Source organism: Calliopsis andreniformis, chromosome 9 (assembly GCF_051401765.1).
Source record: "Calliopsis andreniformis isolate RMS-2024a chromosome 9, iyCalAndr_principal, whole genome shotgun sequence".
In the NCBI taxonomy this organism is placed as follows: domain Eukaryota; kingdom Metazoa; phylum Arthropoda; class Insecta; order Hymenoptera; family Andrenidae; genus Calliopsis; species Calliopsis andreniformis.
Window position 1 is genome coordinate 1,650,606 of NC_135070.1, and position 25,303 is coordinate 1,675,908.

General features: G+C 36.0%; 3 protein-coding genes across 4 annotated transcripts; 1 reads left to right on the forward strand and 2 right to left on the reverse strand.

Moving 5' to 3' along the window:
• The first annotated feature begins 2 nt into the window (after positions 1 to 2).
• Tmf (TATA element modulatory factor) lies at positions 3 to 7,665 on the forward strand. 2 transcript variants are annotated; one of them, XM_076385914.1, is made up of 11 exons: positions 3 to 633; positions 755 to 2,793; positions 3,781 to 3,888; positions 4,009 to 4,287; positions 4,368 to 4,706; positions 4,833 to 5,045; positions 5,137 to 5,283; positions 5,369 to 5,761; positions 5,862 to 6,123; positions 6,204 to 6,327; positions 6,466 to 7,665. In XM_076385914.1, exons 2-11 carry the CDS (start codon positions 767 to 769, stop codon positions 6,750 to 6,752), a joined length of 4,179 nt encoding a protein of 1,392 aa, XP_076242029.1. In that variant the 5' UTR covers positions 3 to 633; positions 755 to 766; the 3' UTR covers positions 6,753 to 7,665. The 2 variants fall into 2 exon arrangements, with proteins under 2 accessions (XP_076242029.1, XP_076242030.1); XM_076385915.1 differs by having other exon boundaries at positions 3,781 to 3,882.
• Positions 7,631 to 23,088, reverse strand: Nonc (serine/threonine-protein kinase Smg1). The gene is made up of 16 exons (XM_076385920.1): positions 22,620 to 23,088; positions 21,562 to 21,873; positions 21,251 to 21,474; positions 20,912 to 21,164; positions 20,681 to 20,810; positions 19,280 to 20,603; positions 19,029 to 19,185; positions 18,401 to 18,929; positions 18,150 to 18,337; positions 13,914 to 18,074; positions 13,520 to 13,793; positions 13,179 to 13,441; positions 12,793 to 13,069; positions 10,740 to 12,627; positions 9,573 to 10,595; positions 7,631 to 9,490 (listed from the first exon to the last, which is right to left on the reverse strand). Exons 2-16 carry the CDS (start codon positions 21,837 to 21,839, stop codon positions 9,306 to 9,308), a joined length of 11,154 nt encoding a protein of 3,717 aa, XP_076242035.1. The 5' UTR covers positions 21,840 to 21,873; positions 22,620 to 23,088; the 3' UTR covers positions 7,631 to 9,305.
• Positions 23,089 to 23,799: 711 nt separating this feature from the next.
• LOC143183779 (ATP synthase subunit d, mitochondrial) lies at positions 23,800 to 25,190 on the reverse strand. The gene is made up of 3 exons (XM_076385492.1): positions 24,965 to 25,190; positions 24,336 to 24,504; positions 23,800 to 24,214 (listed from the first exon to the last, which is right to left on the reverse strand). The coding sequence occupies exons 1-3, from the start codon at positions 25,078 to 25,080 to the stop codon at positions 23,975 to 23,977; spliced, it is 525 nt and encodes a 174-aa protein (XP_076241607.1). The 5' UTR covers positions 25,081 to 25,190; the 3' UTR covers positions 23,800 to 23,974.
• Between the last annotated feature and the right edge of the window lie 113 nt (positions 25,191 to 25,303).

Genomic DNA, 25,303 nt, shown 5'->3' on the forward strand with positions numbered 1-25,303 from the left:
TATTTCGGTATACTGTATACAATTTTAGTTGCTTCGTTATAATTTATATGATTTGTTTAAGTATGAAAAATAAATAAAATCGTTTAAATTTAATTATTTGTTTTTCAGTTTCCCATTTTCTGAACTTGGTGAAAAGTGTTATTTCAAATTTGGTGTGCAAAAACACGCATACAATCGTATCTGTTACGACACGTTTATACGATCGGACGTGTCAGTACACTACTGCCTACTGCTACCGTCATCTGCGTCTGCGATTAAGTGTTTTGACTGTGCAAATTTGATTATTCGTCCAATATCAACTAATTCTTCTTCAAGTATAATCGATATTGATGAATAATATCTTATGAATTGTTAAAGAACTACAGTTTTTTACTTTTTGAATGCTTCGTAGTTTTTGACACGAATATGCTACCAATGGCCTTCTTTTTTGTTACGTGTCAGTCGTCTTACTTGAACCATCTTCTTAACAGTTTTTTCTTGGACGACTCTATGCACTCATAATTTCTTAACAAATATGTAGACTGACAGCGAGTTTTGCTGTTCACAAACATTGACAAGTACCCTAACCTTTACATATTGTCCATTCTCACTCTTGTTGGGTGACCAAGATTTCATCCAATATTAATATGCAACGTAAGACTCTGACTTTACGTGAATTTCTTGGATAAAATATTATTATTTATCAGTGACTATTTTTTTCTATTACCTATTTTCACTCTATTGTATGTTTGACCTGTTCTCATTTCAATTTCAGAAATAACAAAGTATGAGCTGGTTTGATGCTACTGGATTTGCCAATTTGGCTAAATCTGCTTTAAAAGAAGCTCAGAAAACAATTGATAAAGCATTAGATATCAAAGAAGAAGATCAAAAATTGGTAGAAGGTCGTGCAGAAGATACAACAGATTTTTTTGCATCGTGGGGATTGAAGGGCAGTGAAGAAATTGAAAATCGTCATGAGAAAAGTAAGAATGTCAAGCAAGATGCAACAAGCAGCATATGGGGTAGCTTTACAGGATCTTTCTTTGAATCTCCAAAGTCTAATGAAGAAGAAACTGTGCAAAGACGTATTACCCACTCTCAATCTTTACAAAGTACCTCAACTGGAAGTCAGCCAAAAGCATGGCTTAAAACTTCATTATCTTTTTCTGAAGACTATAAAGACAAAAGGTCAAGTTCAAATAAAGATGTCAAATTAAAAAAAAATGAAAATGAGGACACAAATGATAAAGCTGAAAGAACTCCTGCTCAAAATGTTACACAGACAACTCCACCTCTCACATTAGTGAACATTAATTCACCAGACAATGTTGCTAAGGAAGATATAATTTCCAATGTAGAAAACCAGGATCAAAATCATTCAAAAAATAATGTAGAAAAACAAGATTCGAATACATGTAGTTTGGACAAGAAAAGTGATGTAGCTATAAACAGTGGTAATTATGAATTAGAGAAGAAAGAAAACTATGAACCTGAAAGCAGTGAGAATGGTAAATCAAACAGAATGTCAATTGTATCGTCAGAAAATGATAAAAAGAGTCTAGAAAGTGTTGAAATACTTGGTTCTCAATCCAATACAGATTGCACTACTACTCCCGAGTCAGATGGCAATTCTTTAAGCATTTCAGTAAGTCCACCTGATGTAGGTGCTAAAGCGAATTCTGAATCAGTTGAGATATTACCAGACAGTCTGGTTACATCTCCAAGTTCAGTAGAAATTTTAGGCGATTGGAAAAGCGATGGCAGCCCTTATTTGTCCCCCATAGATCCAAGACGATCTGAATCGTCTTCCATACTAGATAGAGACGATTCTGTGACTCCTTGTTGGGAAGATATTGATGTTATGCAGGTCGCAAATAGAGAAAATCAGCTAACTCCATCATCTTCTGATGTATCTCCCTACGAATCTCCACTGGAGGAAACAAGAACTCCACGAGATGATTCATATACAAGCAGTGTAGACAGTACACCGTCGACAGGAACATATCCAGGATCTTTCTCAGGTTCATCAGGATTGCGTTTAAATAAACCAACATCCAGTGGGTATAACATAAAACCTAAGAAATTGGAAAATATGGAAGGAAAATCGGCTAGCTACACAGACGAACCTGATGAGCCTAGTTTCACAGAAGATTCTTATACTTCTGTTTCGGAAAGTACTGTCATGACAGCCTTAGAAACATTTCAACCAAAGGAACAAATTAAGGGTAAAAATGATATTCCTTCGACTGTAACTGGAAAAATGCACGATTCATATCCAGATGGCAAACAAATTGCAATAAAGAGTTGCATGGCGGATCCGCGTCTAAATTTAAGTCTTGACTCCTTAAAAGAGAGCAATGTGCACAATTTGCATTTGCCATTAGAACCAATTACCACGCAACCCATTCGTAAAACAGAACACCTTGATGGAACTAGAAAGAAATCTGAAACAGACTTGAGGGGTTTTGATCAGTTGATAAATGCTACTATTGAGCCTGCGGAACCAGATCGATATCACACAGACGATGAACTTACTCATCCCTCAAAATCAGATACGTTAGATCAAACTGTGGACCAACATTTGATTTCAACGGATTCAAGTTGTGAGGGTACCTTGATTGAGAGTAGTTCGGAGGAGAATCCGTCGTTGGTCCGTAAATCGGAAGGGAACGTTACAGAAGCACCTTTAACTGCCAGCTCTTATGTTAAAACGATGTTAGCGGACGCAATGATCGAAAAGGGTGAGATTATGGAGGTAGAAGGACAAGGTACAGAGTTGCCTCGGGATAATTCACCCATATCCTCGGAAAGGTATTTCATTTGTTAAAATCGCATTTAAACATAGACGCATGCGAGCGACAATTTTGTCGGAGCTTAGGCATACATGATCGACAATTTCATTGATCTAACTAAAGACCGATTACAGCCTTAGCAGAATTTTATGTAAGATGTCCCACGTAACACTTTTCACGATTTTTCAAGTATTTTTGATAATCTGACAAAAAAATATATTAAACAAAAGTTGATCAAGTATCGATTGGTTATACATTGCAAAAAAAAAATTTGAAAATTTTTTTTATTATTGTCAAGGCCATCTTCATCTTTTTAAATGGCACTTTGTATTTCTGACTTGTATTTTTGACGAACCCGTATCAAGACGAATTTAACGACCTAATATACCATTACCTTCGGATGACTTTGAAAGCAAAGAAATGAAAATTTCAACAAAAAATGACAATCTGCTTGAATGGGTGGTAATACCTTATGTTTATTATTAAGATTCGAAATTACGTTAAATGTAAAAGAAATCACATTTGCGTTCATTTAGTTAAGGTTCCTGAATTGAATGTAATTTCGAATCTTAATAATAAACATAAGTTATTATCACCCATTCAAGCAGATTGTCATTTTTTGTTGAAATTTTCATTTCTTGTCTTAAAATTTTTTTTGTTGCAATAGCCAATCGAAAACTGATTAATTTTTGTTTAAAATATTTTTTGTCAGATTATCGAAAGTACTTAAAAAATCGTGAAAAGTGTTACGTGGGACACCCTGTATATCAATTGTTTTCTTATACATTAGATAGAAAATTACAGACTGAACAATCTTTTTTCTATCTGATAGATAAGAAGATAGTCGATATATAAAATTCTGTTAACTCTGTGATCAGCCTTTAGACTGACAAAATTGTGGGTTGTGCACGCTTAGGCTTGCTAATAAACTAACCGGATATCTACTATCGCATAGTTTCCCTATCAATCTAAAAAGCATACATACATTGCATCTGATTCTTTACAGTCGATCGGACCTGGTTAAAATTGGTTCGGATCAAACCAGTGGTCATACTAGCGGAGACGAGTTAGAAACGACAACATCCAGTGATATTGAAATCATTTCCAGGTATAGGTACGACTGTAAACTAATAATTAGATGTAGCTTGTATAACGTTATATGTGTTATATTTTCTTCGCGACTGTATATTATACTTTTTGAACTCACTGACGAATATATTTGTTATTAAAAAAGCCCAAATGGTGACTCGAGTTCAACGCAGTCCAGACAGAGTTTGGTCAAAATGCCATCGGGAAAAAGTGGTGATTTATTGACAAAAGCTTTGAAAACCAGAGGACATTCTAGAGAATTAAGCGAGATTAGCGTGGGATCTGATGAAACAAATCTTGAGATAGAAACATTGCTAAAACGCATACAAGAGATGACTGAGATATTAGAAGCCAGAGAATCGAAGCTTATCGACGTTAGCAGAATGAACATGGAATTACACGAACAAAATAATAATTTGAAAAAGTATGTACTATATATAATATAATACTTATTCATTATGTCTACTCGTTTACTTGATTGCTTATCTACAGATATTTTTATAGGCAATTGGACAGCTTTGAAAAACATGCGGAACAAAGCCAGAATTTAAGTCAAATCACTGACGAATACACGCAACGACTGTCAGCTTTAGAAAGAAAATTTCAGCAAGCAATAAGAGAACGAGATTCACTAAGGAAAAATTTAGATCAATTAAAAGTGGAAGCAGCTACTCGTTTGTCTTCTCAAGAAATGTTTACTCTAAGTGCTGAAAAAGATGAAATCATTAAGGAACTTAGAGAAGAAGGAGAGAAATTAAGCAAGCAGCAACTTCAACATAGTAATATTATTAAAAAATTACGGGCAAAGGAGAAAGAAAACGATGCTTTAATAAAAAATCAAAAGTACGTAAGTAAATTTCGCTTTTTGTAAAAATAATTAATACAAATACACAGCCGAACGAAGGAGGACTTGTAGTTACTTCGACTGTGAAGATAAAATAATATTTATATCTTACGAAACTTTCGCAGGGAACAAATAGATGAACAGACTTCGGAATTGGAACGATTGAAAAGATCGTTACACGCAAAGGAAGAGGTTGAACGGACCCAAATAGAAGCTGTTCATACATTGACAGCAAAGATGAAAAAACAAGAAAAGGAAATTCTAACTTTACAAGAAAATTTGGATAACGCTTTACACAAGATGGACGCCTACAAAAAAAGTTTAGATGCTGCGAAAAAGTTAGTAATAACAATTGCTATTAAAATCTTACAGTCACTTTCAAAATTTATCCAACATTTAAAACTTCACGTTAATTATGTTGTATTATAGGGATTTATCTGAAACGAAGAAACTATTGACAACAACAGAGTTAGAATTAAAAGAAGCAACAACTAATGCTGGAGAATCGTGTCAACTTCTCGCTGAAGTAGAAGAATTGAAAATTAAGTTGCGAGAATCCGAGGAAACACATGTCAAGTAAATATCTTATAACGTGATTGGCATTAATCACAATGAATTTCTAGTAATTCAGAATATTTATTAATATTTGTCTTGTATATAGGAAAGAAGAATTCCTTAAACACGAAAACAACGAGTTATTAAAACGTCTAGAAGCTGCCGAGGCCAGAAGTGAAGAACTCTCTGAGTCGGTATCAATGGCCACTAAACCCCTACTGAGGCAACTAGAACAACTACAGGCAAATTTACTACATAAATCTGATACCTTTACGAAGCAGGAAAAAGCATTGTCAGAAAAAAATATTGAATTGCAAACCAAAGTAGAGAATTTAATTGAAATGGATCGTTACTTGAAAGAAGAGAATGTCAACTTGAAATCGAAGATTTCACAATTAGAATCGAAACTTATTGCCAAAGAGGTCGAAAGAACGAATTTACAAGAATCATATGATGCATTGATGGCAGAGAAGGAGAAACTAATCGAACAAAATGACCGGTAAAAAAATGCAATGATTTTTTTACAAGATTCAATTCGACTTATATAACAAATTTTAATTGAAAGATTGTACAGTGCTATGTACTAATTTCGTTTTTAGATACCTTCAAACGATAGAAACACTTGAACAGTCTCATTCTTCGCAAATAACAGAATTGAAAAGAGAGATTGTTGCTTTAGAAAATAAACTGGCTGTAGAAAAAGCAGCGACAGATGCGGAAAGAAGGAAAAATCATGTAATGTCGGAACAACGACAACAAAGCATCGACAACATTGAAGATGAGGATGACAATGACGGACGACTTAGTCCTACCAGTACTGTCGAATCAAATTCAGTGAACTCAGTACATAGTATATGGCCGGTAATACATGGACACAATACTTAATCGTTTAATAGAACTTAATCTACGAATTTATAAATGTATCTTTATATTTGTTTTAGTTGAGCAACTCTGCTGTTGAGAATAATTCTGAAATGTTTGCAACAATGTATGACAGTTTTAGGACAGGATCGAATAGTACTTCTGTATTTGAAAATTTGCAAGCACAGTTGAAGCAGAAAGATGGTAAGTCTTCGGATGATTACTTATAATGTGACGCTTTTAATTTTATTAATGATTAATGCATTCAAATTGTGCAATCGTGCACCTCAAGCTATTTCAACAAAAATTATTTTGATCCACTTTCATTTCGTATATGTACAGGTGAAATACAACAACTTCAATGGGAATTATCGCGACGTAACACAGAAAGAGATGCTCTTAATGCCGAATTATCTACATTAACGTTAAAGAATGAAGAATTAAATAGTAAAGTTTCCAATGTTACGGTTCTGAACGAAAACCTGCACGAAATACAAACACGGTACGATGCGTTATTGCAAATGTACGGTGAAAAGGTGGAGGAAAATCAAGAATTACTTTTGGACCTTGAAGATATCAAAGAGATGTATAAAACGCAAATTGACCAACTTTTGAAGCGCGATACTTGAAATATTTCAGATAAGATATTATCAACTGTTTATAAGTACGCGAAATCAGAGCAGTTTACAGAAACCTAGATTCGCGGTGCATTCCTAAACAGTATGTCCATACGGTACAACCGTCGAATTACTGCGAACAAATTGAATAGACTAATTGTTGATTGTGCAATGTTACTTTAAGAGTCAGAACAGTATAAATTAAACAAATTTTCCACGTGTCTTAGACTAAATTCTATCAGACGATAAGAACTTATTTCATTCAATTTGATAATCAAATCAAATTCTCTATTACCCAAATCAGCGTTTATCAATTTTGCATTATAGTCATCCGTATTTCATGTAAAATTATGAAAACTTTTTTACATGCAACATTTACTGATTTAACATGTGGCGAGATGATTTTTTAATCGACTAACTAATGTTCGAATCAATCTTAATACGTATAGGCGTATAGGTGTACACTGTTCGCAAGTAGATTAAGGCAAACAATGTGATACAAAGTGTATAATATAACGTTTAAAGTTTCCAATATTGTAATATACGATCAATTCACAATGTAATTTATTAAAAAATTACGTTCATTTACTAAATGTTGTATTTTTTTGTAACTATTGATAAACCATCAAGATGTTCTAAATTTAAAATTGCCATAATAAAAAAGAAGGTGAGTACTTGTTAATTTATCATTATGCGTATTGAGACTCATTAAATAAAAGTGATTGAGTAAAGAATTAGTAGAAAGGAATAAACAATTTAGGCAAGTATAGTTAAGAAGAGTGAGAGAAATGGTTCCAGATTGGAAAAAGAAAATATGAAGTAGAAAGGAACAGTGGTACTTTATCAAATCGAGAACAAGAGATCTAAGGCAAATGTATTGTAAACAAAGCTGGTTTTTAGAAGTGTAATTAAACTGAAGAGAATACACCCTTTTCATAATTTTTATACATACCGTAAACTTTATTGATTACAAAGCGCGACCTTCTCTTTCCCCCTTTCCCTCATAAAAGAAATAGAAGAATAAACAAGAGGAAAATGTGTGACAATCTAGCACTTCTTATGTTTTCGTAAGATGTTTAATGTTAAAGGAAGTAAGAGTTTTGTTCCCTTGAATTGTTTTTTCTAACACTATTATTTTCTTTTCGACGTTCTTTTTACTTCAAAGCTATTATATAAGATCGGCGATCGATTACCACGATTGTTCCTGTTAAGAATGATCGTAGAGTGATCGTTGACCGAGTCGTGATAAAGATTAACAAAAACTAAATAAAAAGAAGTAGAAAATGACTTCAAAAGAATAATTTTTTACGTCGTATAAGAAAATATTAAAATAATAGATTTCATTGAATAAAACTCTTTTACTGTAAATAGCATGTAACAGTTACACTTGATAAGAATAATTTGATGTTAAATTAAAAAAAAAAATAAAAAAAATAAAAAAATACTTTTACCTCAAATAATAAAACTAATAATAATTTCATTAGTTTGGAAATGTTACTATTTGATAACTTAATATTATCGAATTGCACAAAAATACTACTTAAGTATGAAACTGAAAACTTGACGTTACCGCTAAAATTAATAGCGGATATGTTTTCCGAGATTGAATTGTGGTAGTTAAAGACTCGATCGACCAATCTATTTGTCAAGATATTTCGAAAATTTGATGAGTGAATCGTGAGATAAAATTAATCTAATGTCAAATAAAGACCGCCCTCTTTCAAATAATAAACGTTCGTGGTAATCAATACATTATTCCAGTATTCCCGTTTCAACCTGGATGCGTTATCTTCGTTTTTCAGCATCATCAATTTAATTTCTCATCATTGTATCATTTGCCATACATACGGCAGATTCTATGCTTTCCCCAAATCTATCGTCAACATTGAAACTTAAAAGCGTGAATTTCAAACGCGACAATAATGGTGAACGAAATGTTGCCCTCGTACAATATATTCAAAACGTCACATTTGCCTTCCAGCTTGTTATTCTTCTCATCTTGTCCATCAAAGCATGCTATCTCTTTCGCTATCTAAAGCGATAATAACTAGATAAGGGTCGCATTTTCCTTGACTCGGTTTCTTTTCATTATTTCACGGCTAATGGCGCGTCAGTTTACTGTTCCCGGATAATTTAGCGATCAGATAATTGGACTGATTGTTTTACAAAAGAAAACTGGTAGAAGTGTGTGGATGAAAAAGTGGGACGAATACTAGGAAAAGGGAAACAACCTTGGTTGTACGCGTCTTTAACGAGAGGTGTTCGAGATAATCATAGAATCGATACCAGAATCAGGATCAAAGTTAAATCGCGAATTGCACAGTATTGCAATATTTCCCTGGTACGTAGGCGTGCACGCGCATTGCCGAACTTGACCGAAGAACGGCGTTCTCTCGCGGGCATGGCATGGGCTTGCTCTTCCAGGTGACGACGAAGGTACTTCACACCTGGTCGGACAGAGAGCTAGATGGCTCCACCGAGCATGGAGAGCAGAACGGTACCAACTCGAGTACCGTCTGTAACGAGCATTGAACCATCGACGCTACTGCGTCACTCTTCTTTCGTTCAGACCCACGGTGTCCAACCCTCGTATAAAAGGGCTAAGTTCTCAGTGCTTTGAGCCTCGCGTATCACGTATTCCACTTGTTCGGAAGTTGTGTATTTGCGACTCGGATGTGGATCACGTCCCTCCAGCTTCATTCGTACGCGACGCCAAACATTCAGCGCGTAAGCATTACGTTCTTGAACAGCTGCAAACATGAAAATATGTAAATACACAGAAGTACCAAAATAAATAGAATAAAAACTAATAACTTGAAATCATCAACTTACCTTTACCAGTAGTCGGGTCCCTGGCCAATGGAATTCCTTTTCGAGGACTATAATATACACCCTTCTGCCTAGTCAATTTTCCTTTTTTCTTTAGAGGCAAACTTTCATTCTCATTCCTTCCTTCTTTTTCTTTTTCCTTTTTCTCCTTCCTTTCCTTTCTGGTTTCTTTTGCCAGCTTGGTCGAATTCGATTTCTTCTCGTTTGCAAATTCTAATAATTCGTTATACAAACTTGGTACCGTAGACACCATATTCTCCAATTCCTCTTTGATCGTTCTACCTTTATTTGCGTCAAGATTATCTGATTCAAGTTCCTTAACGATTCCTGACACGCTTTCGGTGAAGGATCGATATGAGGTGAGAAATTCCTGCAAACCTTCAATGTTTTCTTGCTTTGCCATAGTTCGCAACAAAATCCGAACATCTGACATTAATCTATGATGTTCAGTTAGTATGGTTTGCAAGTTTGAAACTTGCTCCCTTAAACGTTCTCGAGACGCGAGCAAACATTCCTGTTTCTCCTGTAGTTTTTTCTGAACATCAACTATCGCCTCAGAAATAAATCTTTCTGCCTGTTTCAACCAGTTCATGTCGACGTTGCCTTCCATTTGAAGTAATTCAACTAAACTCTCCTCGATAGCAGTAACAGTAATGGTCAAATTCATAGTCAAGATACAGCTCTCTTCCCAATGTTTTACTAACTTAACAAAATTCGCATCATGTGTTACACTTTCCGATGTTCTTGTTCTCAAAGCCTCGTAGTGTAATATAGAATTGCACGTATTGACAACGCTTGTCGCTAGATTATGCTGTCGAGTTAATTTCTCACAAGATGACAGCACGGCGTTGTCGAATGCAGACATTACTTCTCCAAGGGCAGGATTTGCCCCGGCGGCCCATTTCAAACGTTGCACCGCACTAGAGACAAGATTCTGCTGCTGCTCCTGTGCTTCACACACACGTGACTGTAGGCTAGAGAGTGCTGCAGCCGTTTTTCGTAATTCCAACATGAACGCCGAACGATCTAAGCAGGAAAAAATGGCAAAAGAAAAAGAAGAAGAATTAAGAGTAGAAATAAATGAAGAAGTAGAAGAAGTAGAAGAAGCAGAAGAAATAGGAGTAAGAGGAGTGGGACAGGGAAAAAGCATAAAAGGAGAAAAACACTTACTCAAGGGATTCAGTAGATTGAGATTTGGCCTCAAAAGTAAACTGTCTTCGTGCAACCAATGGTGAGCGGTTAGCTGTAGCTGAAGTCTCTGCATACTGGCCCTTGCTACCTCGACACATTGTTGAGCTAATCTAGCACTTTGTTTCCTTCGCCAAGCGCTTTCAAGTGTGCTACTAAGCGCGCTCGCTTGAGCAAGCACAGATCCCGAAAATGAACCTCGTTTCAGGCACAGGTCGACAACCTTTCTACACAGTTCTTCTAATGAGACCTTACTCTCAGCTCCAATATCTCTCTGTTCGATCTCGGTGGTAACGCTTAATCCCATTCTTTGTAGTAAGAAGCAGAGTGCGATGGCTAATGTCTGAGACGTAACTCCGAGCAGTTGTCTCGATACATAATCCGCCGTAAATATTCGTATTGGTTTATTTAATCGTTCATCATCGTACACGTTCGCTAAACCACCCTTGAATGCAGTTGCAATATCTCTACACATCATGAAGAATTCTTGTATAGTATGCAGTCGTTTAACCAGAAATATATCTTCTAGAACTTGACAAGCTGCCTTGTTGAATATAGGCGCGGACATTTCCTTCGCTTCTCGAATCTGGTCGATTTTCCTCCATGTAGGCGGAACATCGAGAGTGCTCAGAGTAGCAATCAACGCATTTCCTTCCATTTGAAGTTTCTCGAACAATCCATTAAATCCCATCAATAACATCTGTCCGGGTGTCAAAGTTTCGTCTTGATTTGGGTCCTGGATCTCGGCGGGACTCGATAGTAACGCCTCAAATCGCATTCTCATACCATTTACGACACTCTGTATTACTGCATGAGGACTTTCCATCTCCATAACAGTGAATCTTAAATGCATTTCTAATTGTCCAAGAATTTCACCAAGAGGCAAACCAGGCGACAAAATTATCTCTGTCAGTTCACCGATCATTCTGATCACAGTTGGTTCTTCCGTTACGATAGTTTTCATTGCTTCTGGCAAAATGATTGTGTGAAAATTATAATTGAGCTCTTGCAGCCCCTTATAGATGCAATCAGATCCCCTTAAACACTTGAGCACTAGTGATATTTTAGGATCATTGTTCGCTTTATGGCATTCAGGTATTAGACTCACCAACTCGGCGATAAGTGAAGACATCAAACGCATTTCATCCAAAAACCAATCCCCTTCTCTGGATGTCAGGTCGACTAAACAGTCGCCCGCGCATTTCGCTGCACCTTCCATCATTAAATATCTTTTGTTCAAAGCACACAAGGCAGTTATATTGACGCATTCAAGTGCCTTTTCCGCACCTTTTTCTCGCCTCAGAAAACTTTGTATTTGTACTCGTGATTCTGCATACGCTTTCTCTATTCTGCCAAGTGAATCAGGTAATCCCTCCGACACCATCCTTTCGTATGCTTTCTTCAGTCTCTCATTTACTTCATTCAGAATCGCTTGCATCTGATAAGAGAACGTTATTATTTGCTGCGCTTGTTGATTGTTTGCGCTCTTTATCGGATCAAAGGCATTTTCAAATAGGACCATGATATCACGGCAAGCTTCAACGCTTCCTGAACTTAAAAGCTTGTTGGCCCACGCATGATAAAGTACTGTACGATGTTGAGACATATTGCTCAGAGGATAAAGGCTGCAGATAGCCGAATACTGACTCAAAAGGTCCAAACAACTTCGTATTAATAAGGACTGTTGAGTAGCCAATTGAGTCAACTCGTTTTCTGATTGCTCGCACTGAAGAATCATTTGGCTTTGTCCAGCATTCTGTAGAAACTCTTTGACAAGATCAAACACTACGTGATCCTCTTGAGTCGTAGACGTTCCCAACTCAGCCAACCATTGTCCTAATTGAGGACCACGTACAGCTGATAGTGCCATCTAAAATTGGATAGTGCCATAAATATATATTCAAACAAAAACAAAATAAATGGAGAATAACAAATAAATGCATATTATTTTATATGTATGCATCTTATTTTCTCGTGAACATAAAAACAGTTATACAATAAACAACCTAACAAGAATAAATCTTTGTTCACTTACATTGTGCATGTTAATTTGCTTCTCACAATCCTCTATTCTCTCCTTCAGCCCAGCCTTCGCTTTTTCATGAGCGTCACGTGCTCGTTTAAAAGAATTGTAACGTTTCGTTACTGAATACAACGGATGGTTCCTTCCCATAGCTTGTGCTTCTTTAACTAAAGCAAGCTGCTGATGCCTGTCTTGCAATAAATCCTGACACTGTCGTGTGGCTTCGCTTGCATCCACCCAACAATTCAATCGATGACATAATAATGGAAATACCTTTATCAGTTCATCCCTAAGAACCAACCATGAGACAACCGATGTGATCAAAATTGAATTACTCAAAATCACAATGTAAAGAGAAAGAACTAAAACGTAAAACGTTCGTATTATTATTCACTAACCTGTTTGCTAACCATTCAGCACGCATTTCAGCCGTTCGAACAGCAAACATTGCTCGCGTTAGTTCTTGTTCCAATTGTTTTCTCCCTACGCCAGTACATCGCGCTCTCGCTTGACACGCTCCATAACTTGCGATGCTATTATCTGCACCAGCTCGCCAGTCCACCAATGGATCATATACGAACGCTTCGAGCAAAGTAAGTAGCGTCTCTCGTCCTCGACGCATAACTCGTAGCGTATGTTCACAGGCTAAACGAAATATACCCTGAAACAGGAATTATAATGTTTGAATATAAATAGATACGATTACGAATCGTACGTGATTTCTTGTACATTCTCTCACCTCTACACCAGTCACTCCTAACGCTGTTCTTATATTTGGTGTCATTCTGAAAGGTACTTTTTCCGGAACACGCAATGTCTTTCCTTTCTCGAAACAAACATTGTAATCGATATGCACAACTTCACCTGTATTGAGATCGACCAACACATTGTCCAAATGTCTATCGCCGAGGCCAATGATATATCCAATAATTGACATTACGGCGACGGAATAGGAATAAGTTTTAGTTGCTTGCCACCAACTGGCAGCATTTATGCTGTTACACCAAATCTCCCTATGTTGATGAAAGAGGTAAATATAGAAAATTGCTAATATTATTTTAGACTCTAAAGAGTTTCAAAAAAAGAAAATGAATATAAAGTAAATGGGAAAAAAGCAATGTCTAAAAACTAACTTTGCCAATAAATCCTTTGGTGTTTCAGCCATTAATTCGGCCAATACTTGCTTCAAAATTTGAACAGGCCATTCCTTTCTATTCTCCAAACCGATTCCTCGTTCTTTTAAAAGCGGCGTCAATTTATTATAAAATAGCTCAGACGGCCGCAAAATGGCCGAACTACCAGTTTTGTTTATCATAGAAGTTTCTCTTTGTTGCCATCTTTTGTAGAGAACGAACAAAGGAGTAACACCATCGACCCATTGTATCAGACCGGATCGCGGGCCCAGTGGTATAACTGAATAATGCCGTGCTCTGTACATTTGTTTTGAATCACCTTTCTTCGACATCATAGTATTGCATATATTCAAAAACTGCATGATTCTCTCGTCCAAATGAAGATCCTCCAATCCTTTAAAGAGATACGTATAAACATGTCCATCAGAACCATGAAAAACAAGCTTCTTCGGCTTGGTTTTAGTTGGTAATATTTGAACGTTGTTGTCGACAGATTCGATAGTAACAATTTTATTGTCATTAGCAGAAACACCAGGCATCGCAATACATGTATGCTTCAAGTTAGCTAGTACGGGACTGATATCATTCATAGAAAGAGAATAAGCGGCACGTCTGTGCACGCGTTGCATCAACTTACTTTCTAATTGTTTCAAAGCCATACTTGCTACCTGAGGTTTTGCCGGATTTTTCGGATTATTCAGCTTACTTATGGCTTCTTCGATTGAGGGACCAAACTTCTCTTGAAAACTCTTTTCGTGTGGTGTTTCAGCCGAAACCGAAGTTAAGGCTGAAAGATTTTCTAATATAAAGACTACCGGTTTCAATATGATTCTGTGCTTTTCAGCTATCAGTCGCTCTTTTTCCTCCGTACAAAGCCAAACGTTATCCTGCACCCTTTGAACCTCTACTTCCAATTGTTCGAATCGTTTGGAGATCTCAGTATGATGTTGGCAAAGAGTTGCTAACCATAGTTCATCCCATAACAGCGTAATTCGTCGCAACTCCTTCACCAAAATCTTTACTTGCTCGATTGAATCTTGAATTCTATTTGAAAGACAATCCACTAACTGAGAGAAGTAGCAATCCATGAACTTTTCTTGTTCTTCTCGACGTCGATAAGCTGCTCTTGAGGAATTATGCGTAACTATATCATTGTCCTCATCATCTTCGTGCTCTCCACTCCCTTCCTCTTGTTCCTCTTCCTCATAATCTTCTTCTTCCTCTTCCTCTTCCTCTTCGTCTTCCTCTTCTTCAGTATCCTTCGTTCTTCCCTCTATAAAATCTAGGTCATTTTGAGAGCTAATCTCCGTCTTCTCATACAATACTTTGTTACAAGCTCTTTTTCGTCCTGAAACAGCACCCACTACTGCTGGGAAGGTGATTAAGTGCGGCGAGTTTTCAGCAACTCTGCATAACAATTCTGATACGCGTGTCCGTACATAAGATTCCGGATGGCTAAGCCTCGAAAATAACTGCGGTATTATTTCCTTCCAGGGAGCCGTTGGAGTCGAAGAGAGCCCAGACTCAAGAACGTTCTGTAGTTCCAAAGCATGTTTGACGACCAACCGCAACAATCTGAGTGTAGCTGTAATCGTGTCACAATCGTTGCTTTCCTTGTTCGCAGCAAGCTGCAAATACTTGAAATATGCATTAGCGGATAGCTCGTAATATGAATAAATCCTTTTCTGAGCTTGCTTCCAAACGTCGACAAGCATCTCGAGACTCGCAGGACTTGCCCGACTTAATGTAGGAATATTTCGCAATTGATTTTCTATCATGTCTGACGTATTGATATCATTGGATGCATCCGTAATGTCACCCTCATCTTCAGGAATAGTTTTGCTTTGATTTAGTATGGTAAAGATTGCATTTATATCTGTCTCATCCGCGTCGAACGGTAACAGTTTCCTTACTGTTGTACGATCGGAATCGGTCAGTTGTCCTGAACTCGAATTGTCAATAATCTTCCTTCCCCATTTGTAACACCAGCTCGCAAAATTAGACCAGGCGACCGGTAAATCAGGACACTGGTTTACACCAAGTTGCATCAATCTACCAATTATCATATCCGAAACAGGTATCGAAGCCGTAGTCGGTCCAAACAGCTTGTTCATCAAACCGTCATTATGCACGGCTTCGAATTCAAGTAACTGTTCCAGTTGTCCATTTTCGATATTTCCGACTTCTTGTTGTATCCATTTGCTAAGTGTGAGAAGAAGCTTGGTCCCACTTTCTCGCAAATCGGTTGTACGTTCTCCATCGACAATAGCTCGTGATATTCCAAGTGCAGTTGCGCTACAAACTTTCAACGCTTTGTCAGAGCGTTCCATATCATAGAGTAGTTTTGAACATTCACGAAATGCGCGCATATTGTTCTTGGACCACTTGATACGTACCAAATTCTTCAGAACCTCATCCGTCATTCGATCGAATTCCAGATCTAAAGAATTTCGTTCTCCTTTCTTTTCATCTATTCGGCAAAAATCACATTCGGATCGCAAGTAGCTAACGAGTACGCGTTCCGCTAGCTCAAAGTTACCTTCCTTCCTGGCTGTTCGGACAATGTGTAATCGTAGATCGGCTACCTCGTCGGAGGTACCATTACTATAGGTCATGTTAGTAGCATTTAAATCTTGTTCGATACTACTTTTTCTTTTTACTCCGCCAAAGTATTCTGACCACCATAATATACGCGATAGGACACTTGAGTCCATACGATCGATTTTCTCAGTTTTATACAATTCGAACACATTCTCTTCTCGACCAGATATTAAAAACCTCTTCAGTCCATCCACTGAATATCGTATTAGTATCGATTCATTCAAATACTCTGAAGGTATGTTCCGTAATCCTTCCTCCATTGTTTTAGCCGCTACTTTTCGGCATCGTTCTATTTCATCTTCGAAATAGTCCTTGTAATCGTTTATGTGCATTCTGAGCGCTATATTGGTTAACGCATTACTACATTCAGATAATGTCTTCGCACAACTCCAGTTTCCTGTTTTTGCTATTCCTCCCTCTATCGAATTCCAATCCATCAGATCATCGAGAGATATAGCTGTTCCATCTTCAAACTTCTTCAAACTTCTCGCACGGCGGCAGGCACCGTTTTCCAACGTTTGTTTTCCAAAAACCATGTTTTTCTCTCGAACAAGTATCTCAGCTTCTTGCATCTTCCATGCTTCTAAACCAAACCAATCGCTAACTGCTTCGTAACATTTAGATAACCGCTGCATACAGAAACCAAGTACTTGATTGTCTCCTTCTGGTTTTACACTTTTCGCTTTTCCATCACTATGAGTTTCCTCGGCTACGCTAACGCCTTCCATAGCGCTGCGTTCACCGTCTTCACCACCACTGTTACCAAAATCCTCACTCGCTTCTCTTTCTTCTTCCTGTTCCGACTCTTTTTCTGAATCTTTTATCGATTGATCACGAGCAACTCGTGTTTGATCTTCAATAATCATTTTATACGCCTTAGCAGCAGACTCATAATGACCTGCAGCTTCTTCCATCGCGGCTTTGAGCCACGGGAATTTTCTTTCTTTTTCCTTGGTATAAATGTAAAGGCCTTGTAACGCCTCTGCTTCGCCTAACATCACCAACGCTTGCGCTGTGCAAAGAGTCGCTCTCTCGAACTCGATACCTTGTGTATTCTCACTACTACTCAGGTCATCTAGTAACCTTTGGCTGTTTCTTAATGCGCTACCAGCTAACCCTGAGTGCAATGACACTACGCACAATGCTAATCGAATACGATTCAACCATTCTCTGCAAGTCGATTTATTTGTATGAAAGAACGTTCTAACTGGTTTCGACAATGATGGCAAAGCGATTGCACAACCCTCCGCTGCATTGTGTATTACCCTCTCGAGATGCTCCAGAAACTCAATCAACAGTCGGACACGGGTGTGTTCGTTCAACAGATTATCCAAGCTACGTTTTTCTTTTCTCGTTGAATCTACGCTGTATGATATTTCACGGGCTAGTGTTTTCAAAGCACTTTCAATCGACGTGAATGTTTCTTGCGGTTTCCCCAGCGGTGTTCGAAGTTTATTAGTAACACAATGTTGAGCCGACTCGAAGCCAGCCCAAAAATATAAAAAAGATCGATTCGCAAGCCCCAATCGGTACATCTTCCTTGCGGTTTCATTTTCAGATCTACAAACGCACGTCACAAAAGTATTTGTTACTTTATACTATTACCGAAAACTATTTTCGATTTCTTATACTTACACAATTGGCCAGCACAGTGTAAATATCTCCGACAGTCCGTATGGATCTAGATATTGCTCTTGTAATAGATACGCCATGTAAGTTTTAAAATGTTGAGCTTGCATCTCTCCATTATTGTTTCCTCGCATGTGCAATCTCTGAGCCAGGATCAAAGACTCGGTCGAATAATTTTTAATCTCTTGATGTTTCTGTTAGTAAAATGAAATAAAATAAATCGATACTTTTGATTGACTGAAGTTTTCTTCACTTACCTTCGTCTCTGATAACAAACACTCCTTGTTCAATTTCGGTATTACTATGTTCAAAGGCACTTGCGTCAGCAATGACCCGTATTTTTCTCGTACAACTTTGTCGCGCGAAGTTAAATGTAACATCGCCAAATCTACGATACAAGAATAGATATCCTCTCTCCATACAATATTTTTAGCACTCATCAATATTTCGAAAAGTTCGCAAACAGCAATGGAAATGTCAGGATCGATGGTGGCTCCGCAAGAGATAAGACTTGCTAAAACGTTTTCATATTCCTTAGTTTTACTTAGTATGCCAATATAATTTTCTGATTGAACACAGATTTCTTGCATCCATGTTGACAACAGTAACAATGTTTGTTCTGGTGTGTGTTCGTTGTAACTTTTAGCTATTAGATTAAGAATTATGGAAAGGTGACCACTTGTCGGTGACGTAGTAGGTACATCTAATGCACCTGGAAACATATCTATCGGGCGACAAGCGATACTTCCGGTTATTAAACTGGAGCTGGGCACAAAATGATTATACCTACAACAAAAAAGATACAACGATAATGTGATGAAAATATTTATCTTACACATTCCCTATTCTTCCTATCCTTTTTTTTTTTCAAACATATTTCCTTACCTAGAACAATGAGCATATAGCAAGTATAATATACTATATTGCAAAAAAGGACTGATCGTAGATAAATTACGGTCATAAGGTTTCATCTTTACCGCTAACAACTCCAAAATACTCGGCTTCAACGCCCACATTCCAATAATCGAATTGCTCGCATTTGCTGAAAACATCGTACACAAACGTTAGTTGTTAATCTTTGTACCTCCGATAATTTTTGTTTAATCATCTCGAGAAATAAAAATGCATGATTTTACCTATATCCGAAAGAGCTCGCAGTAGAAAAGTAACCACAATCTCTGCGTCCTTTTTTTCATATTTTACATCGCCCAACAATGGATTGTCTACTACCAAACTTTCAATATCTGACAAGACAAGTTTGTAAGCAATCTCTAAATCGGACAGTACATATCGATACGATTCCTGTAGCAATGGAATATTTTTCAAACTGAGTAAACTGTGATATACACCAAGACTGGCGTTTTGAATAGAAATGGAATCGCGAAATCTCAATTTGAGCAACGCCGAACCTTTCCCCAGCAACTTGTGCACCAATTCCAAAGGTAAATTCGCGGAGACTTCTTTTATTATTTTTGAGATGGTATTCAGCATGGAAATGATTGTGTCGTCCCAAAATACATTAATTTTTTTCAATTGAAGATCAATAAATTTGTAGAGTAATTCATGATTTTTTGTTATGCGACTCTGAAGATGTCCTAATAACAAGAAAGCGCATTCATTCGCTACTACTATCAATTCTTCTTTTTCTTCAGTTAAATTCAGATTTCTCTTAACTTTTGCTTCCATCCATCGCACAAGATTCAGTAACGATTCCTTCTCTTTTGAACTCTCCTTTTCAATACTTTGCTTTAAATTTTTTATTTCATTCTTGTCAATATTTAATGATTTAAATATCTTAATTATATCTTCTTCTATCAATTCAGGTTTACTGGAATTTCTCACTGGAACAATACCCATATTTTTAATACGTTTCAATAACTCATCGACACTTTCCGGAGTAATGGACAAATTTGATAGCCGCACTTCATTATTATCCAATTCAATCGCTTTTACTACTGTTTTCAACATTTTCGACAAGCAATCCGATAGGAAAGACCATTGTACGTTTGGCGTAAGATTTGGATTCAAATGCTCCGATATACTTTTTGTAACTGTATTAAAAACAGAAATCAATGATGTAATACGAATAATACATTCTTTAGGTGTTGGAGACGATGCCTCATCTCCTGGTGAACTTCTTCCAGATTCCGGCAATGACAATTCCTCGTCATAACTCTCCATGTCTTCTAAAAATTGTCCCAACAGCGTCAATGTAAATTGTAGATCTGCTATCCAGAAGGTTCGTAATCTTTGTAAACTACGACTAGCATAGCTTGCAATTGCCTTCTGCTGAGTTGAATCGATATGCCAGCCCACCAATATGTCAACTGTATCACGAAAATGATTCGAAAATGTTTCAGGATAGGATTCCATTATGAGCAATATTGCATCCACTGTTGCTACTAACAAATCCGATCGATCAACGTTCTCTAACGTTGATTGTAATTGTGACATCATTAACTGGAAAAAAAATACAGCAAACGTTTAAAAAAATGTATAAGTCAAAATACACTATAGAGAAGCAGAAATTCAAATACCACTGAAAATTCTTTTAGTCTTGGTGCTTCTGCATCCAGTTTAAAAACTTCAACAAATGATTTGATTAAAAGGCATTTGATGTCATCCTTTCGTTCTATGGAATACTTATTGAAAACCCAATCCATATACCTATGAACATGCAACAAAATTTTATTTGAATAAGTGTAAACGTTACAAGTACAAATAAATGTTCTCACAACCATAGATACGCGTTTAATGTTTCTAATTACCGTTTGAAATCCTGTTCAGCTGCATATCCGACACGACCTAAACATTTCGCCACCTGCTGTTTCGCCTCTGGTCCAGGACCCGTGTGTAATACATCCAACAGGCTTTCACAAATAGCGTCTAAATTTCGTCTTATGTATCTTTGATTTTCAGCTGCTACTATACCTTCCTGTGCCTGTTTGCACAGCACCATGAAATGATCGTAATCATCTTCTCTGCACAATCTTCTCAAGAGTTTAGAAATCCGAGAATCTTCTGCAATATATATGCGACATATATTAAATCTATAGATGCTGCACAGATATTATGTTTCACATACATCAAAATCCATCATTTCTAACCATTTATTCTTTTGTCGTCATAATATTTTCCCTGGGAATTTTCTTGATTCTTCAACGATTCTTGAAATTTAGGTCGAGTTGTAGGGTAATAGCTGGTCTCAGTATTTGATTCTCTATCAATAGGGGTCTTTTTAAAAGCCCTAGCCCGTAATGCTCCTCTAGCACGATCCCCAGAATTGCCCCCACGAGCCATTCGGAATTCATTGCGTGGAGCACCACCAATTCTGTAAAAATTTAGAAAGATTAGAACCAAACTAAGCTTAGAAAAGTATCCAATAACTTTAAAAAAAACTTTACAAAAAGCATTTTACCTTGGTTTGAATCTAGAAAAATTATGGTCGGAGGAATAACTATTTGTGTTTCTTTGACAAATGACCAACGTGCCTCGTGGACCATTAAAATCGTTTGAATTATATCCACTCAAAATGTTCACGTCTCCTTTCTCTAACTCTCCACCTTGGTTATTACCACCAGATTCTTCTTGTATCTCAGAACACTTAGATCCACGTAGCTTTGTGCTAATATTAGAGTTCCCACAGCTATTCATTACATTACACTGCAGACGATCTGCATGACCTATACTTTGCATATATAATGTGCTAATCACGTACGATAATAGTCATCTATAATGATAAACAATAAAGAATATAAAAGTTTGAATATTATATGATTGAATATAGTTCAACAATAAAGTTAAAATGGATATCTTGTACTCTTAAAACTATATTATTTATAGCTATATTTTTTATAAGGAAAATAATGAACAATCAAACAAGTAGATAGTGAAAGATAACAAAAAAAGAATTACTATGAATCTGGTACAAAATTTCTCATTCAAAAACGTTGTTTGTGTTATTTACTACAGGAAAAATATGGTAACCTTATTCAAATGAGAAACTGTCGCGCCTGACAATTTAGTTTTCACAAAGAAACACCAGCTACAAGCAGCAACATCAAACTCATGGAGAATACACTTCGATCTTAATTTCTAATCGAAAATACTTTACACGTATAACTGAGAAAAACCGTCAAAAAGGAAAACGACACCCATAACAATTCTCCACGCGTTCCAACTCTAGATACACATATCATATCGACGATAACCGATCACAAGAAAACTTACACTGCACTTTACAAAATGACAAATACCACAGTATACCACCTTATTTGTACACAAATTTTTGGGTAGAAAAACAGCCAGGAATGTTACGAGAATTCTACAACATTCATTTATATTTAATTCTGCTCTATATATTGAAAATAACTATGTGAACTTGAAATGAATCAAACAGCGTTTTACGAGTGGTACCTTCCACGACTATTCGTTGACGTGCTTTCTGTAAATAGTGAGCATTACTTTTGTCATTACCTTATATCAAATTCTTTCACCTAAATTCATCAAAAATTGTGCAACCGAAAATAAAAAAGTAAAAATGAAAAAAGAAAGGAAACAGAAAAAAAGACACACCACTAATGGGCACGCCACATGCGTTTTAAGCACTAACGAGTCGTCTAATCAGACAAACACATACTACACACAAGAAACAATTATTTGTGACGATTACGATCATTTCTTACCTACCATACATACTAGGAACTTTAACTTTAGCTACGAACAATTACGTTTCACTCGTTGGCTCATATACTGTAACGAAACAGCGCTATGAAGTGATGAAGCAAAAGCAACGGAACTCTTGGACCAATGCAAATTATCGTTTAAACGATATCCCAATCGATACCGATATCCGATTGGTCTGGATCGACCAATAATTGGCGGTATTGTTACAAGTTGAAACCGTGTTGTAACAATCGATGTATAGATGTAATATATGCTAATAAAATTTAAAAAGATGGAAATACAATTATGTGCAAACATAATCATCACTATGTAATTAATACAAATAGCACTTTTTTGTTTTAATAATTTAATAATTATACATATACTTATAACAATTCTTTGAATATTATGCAATGCCGTGGGTCAACGTACAGATTAAGGAATACAAAAAAATCAATAATTAATTTCGCAGTTTTTAGTTTCGTAACTTATATTACATTAATTTACGTTTTAATCTCAAATGGAAAGGTTTAAGAATAAGAAATCGTAATCGATCTTATTATTAAAATCGATTTACATAAGAACGAACCTTTAAGAAATATATCCCATCCCACGTTTCATTTTCAATCTTATTCTACCATTTTTTTCATTTCTACACTTTTTTGGCAAATTTTATTGGACATAGAACGTTTGAAACATGAAAGCAAAACTATTGTAATTCAAACAATAAATTAATTTTTACGGTATTTATTATTTAGTGGTTACTACGTTAGTTCTGTATAAAATGTAATTATTTCTATGGTATTTTATTTATTAAATTTTGTACGCGTATTACATATATTTTGAACTACTAAATCATTTTATTACTCATCACTTACATACTTTCGAAGAAAATAGTATGTGTATATATTGATTTTAATAGTTAATTGGAATTAACTTAATTATGGGCTCTTACATAATAGTATCTTCTACAAATCATAAAAATGCAGAGTCAGTTTATGTTTTTGTATATTTAGCATTATATATAATCTTGTTTTGACAATTCCAATCTTTCATTCATGGGAGCTCTAACCTCAGACACATTGGTAATACTACCCATCAGGACTTTGATCATCAATCATCAATATACTCAAGGACTAAAGTTATTTTGAATGCATGTAACTTGATTAATGACTCGATTTAGATTCAGCTGCTGCCATTTTCTCAATTGCAGCTGGCTGAGTCTCTTCAGTATGGGGCCAGAATGTTGGGTTTTCACGGTCAATTGCATGTTCTGGATACATATCTTTGAAATCTTCCATTGTCATTTCCGAAAATGGCAATAGATTTTTTACTCTTTCTATTTCACTCTGTGATTCTGCAATTTTTTTATCTGCTTCTTTCATAAATTGTTCCATTTTTACTAACTGTAAAATAAGCATTATCATTATATATATCTAACTTACAAAACATAAAGCTTCATATATAACAACCTAAAAGTTGGAAAGAAAATTTGAATAAAAGATGTATACGTATATATTATATTACCGCTTCCTTTTCTTGAGAATCAATTTGTGCTGTATATTTATCAGCTGGATATGGTATTGATAACGCTTCATATTCCTTCTGAAATTTGTCTATTAAACTAGGAGTTGCAACAGTTTTCTTGTAATATCCCCAATCAATTTTTGGAGCACTTTCTGGATTTGCTGTCATGCTGTAAGATATATAACACATTTTTCTTCATAACATTATTGAAATTTTTCTAACTTCAATGTAAATTTTTAATACTTTTCTACAAAAGCACAACAGTATATACTTTATATTGAAATAAAAGAAACTGCTCTTAATTATTCAGATTATCAAACAAGTGTTAGTAAATCTGAGTCTAGTTTTTGTAACAAAAATATTATAAAATATTAAGTTTATATTCACTGTTAGCTGTATCGTAACTTTACTAAGGTTATAACATAGCCTTATATATTCATCTAACGTTCATATTTCTAGTTTCGTTTAAAATAATTTAGAATCTCTTCAATTTAATTATAGAAGATAATGCACCAATTGAAAAATCTCATAATTTCAGTATTTCAAGTTAGTACAGATATTCAAAGATATTATATAACAAGATACATGTTGAAATAATAACAAATTTATTCTCATTATTTTTTACTAACCGTCGTAAATATTGGTCTGATTTAGATTTAAAGGCGGAGAAGGCATTTTTTTCTGATTCCGGAATTCGTTCAGCGAGAGTAGCCCAATTTATTGACTTGATCGCTCTTCGTGACATCTTTCACCAATATCGTTCTTTGCAACCAGTAACGATTCGAAAATCCTGACTGCCAATCTCCAAAAGATATTACAGTATTACCAGATCTAAGATTCGTGCCACACTACTACAAATGCATGCAACGATCAGTCGAGAGCGTGAAATATTTTCTAAGACCGCGTTTACATTAAACAACTTTCGAATCAATCGACTTCAAGTCGTTTAACTATAATATTATAAAAAA

Excerpts from the sequence above, each read along its gene's own strand:
- Tmf (XM_076385914.1), top strand. The coding sequence starts at position 767 with ATGAGCTGGTTTGATGCTACTGGATTTGCCAATTTGGCTAAATCTGCT. Across the intron at positions 4,288-4,367 it reads CAAAATAATAATTTGAAAAA|GCAATTGGACAGCTTTGAAA; the intron begins GTATGTACTATA and ends ATATTTTTATAG. Across the intron at positions 4,707-4,832 it reads GCTTTAATAAAAAATCAAAA|GGAACAAATAGATGAACAGA; the intron begins GTACGTAAGTAA and ends AAACTTTCGCAG.
- Nonc (XM_076385920.1), bottom strand. The coding sequence starts at position 21,839 with ATGCAAAGTATAGGTCATGCAGATCGTCTGCAGTGTAATGTAATGAAT. Across the intron at positions 19,186-19,279 it reads GCGAGCTCTTTCGGATATAG|CAAATGCGAGCAATTCGATT; the intron begins GTAAAATCATGC and ends CGATGTTTTCAG. Across the intron at positions 10,596-10,739 it reads CAATCTACTGAATCCCTTGA|ATCGTTCGGCGTTCATGTTG; the intron begins GTAAGTGTTTTT and ends TTTCCTGCTTAG.
- LOC143183779 (XM_076385492.1), bottom strand. The coding sequence starts at position 25,080 with ATGTCACGAAGAGCGATCAAGTCAATAAATTGGGCTACTCTCGCTGAA. Across the intron at positions 24,505-24,964 it reads TCAGACCAATATTTACGACG|CATGACAGCAAATCCAGAAA; the intron begins GTTAGTAAAAAA and ends TATATCTTACAG. Across the intron at positions 24,215-24,335 it reads ATTCTCAAGAAAAGGAAGCG|TTAGTAAAAATGGAACAATT; the intron begins GTAATATAATAT and ends CTTATTTTACAG.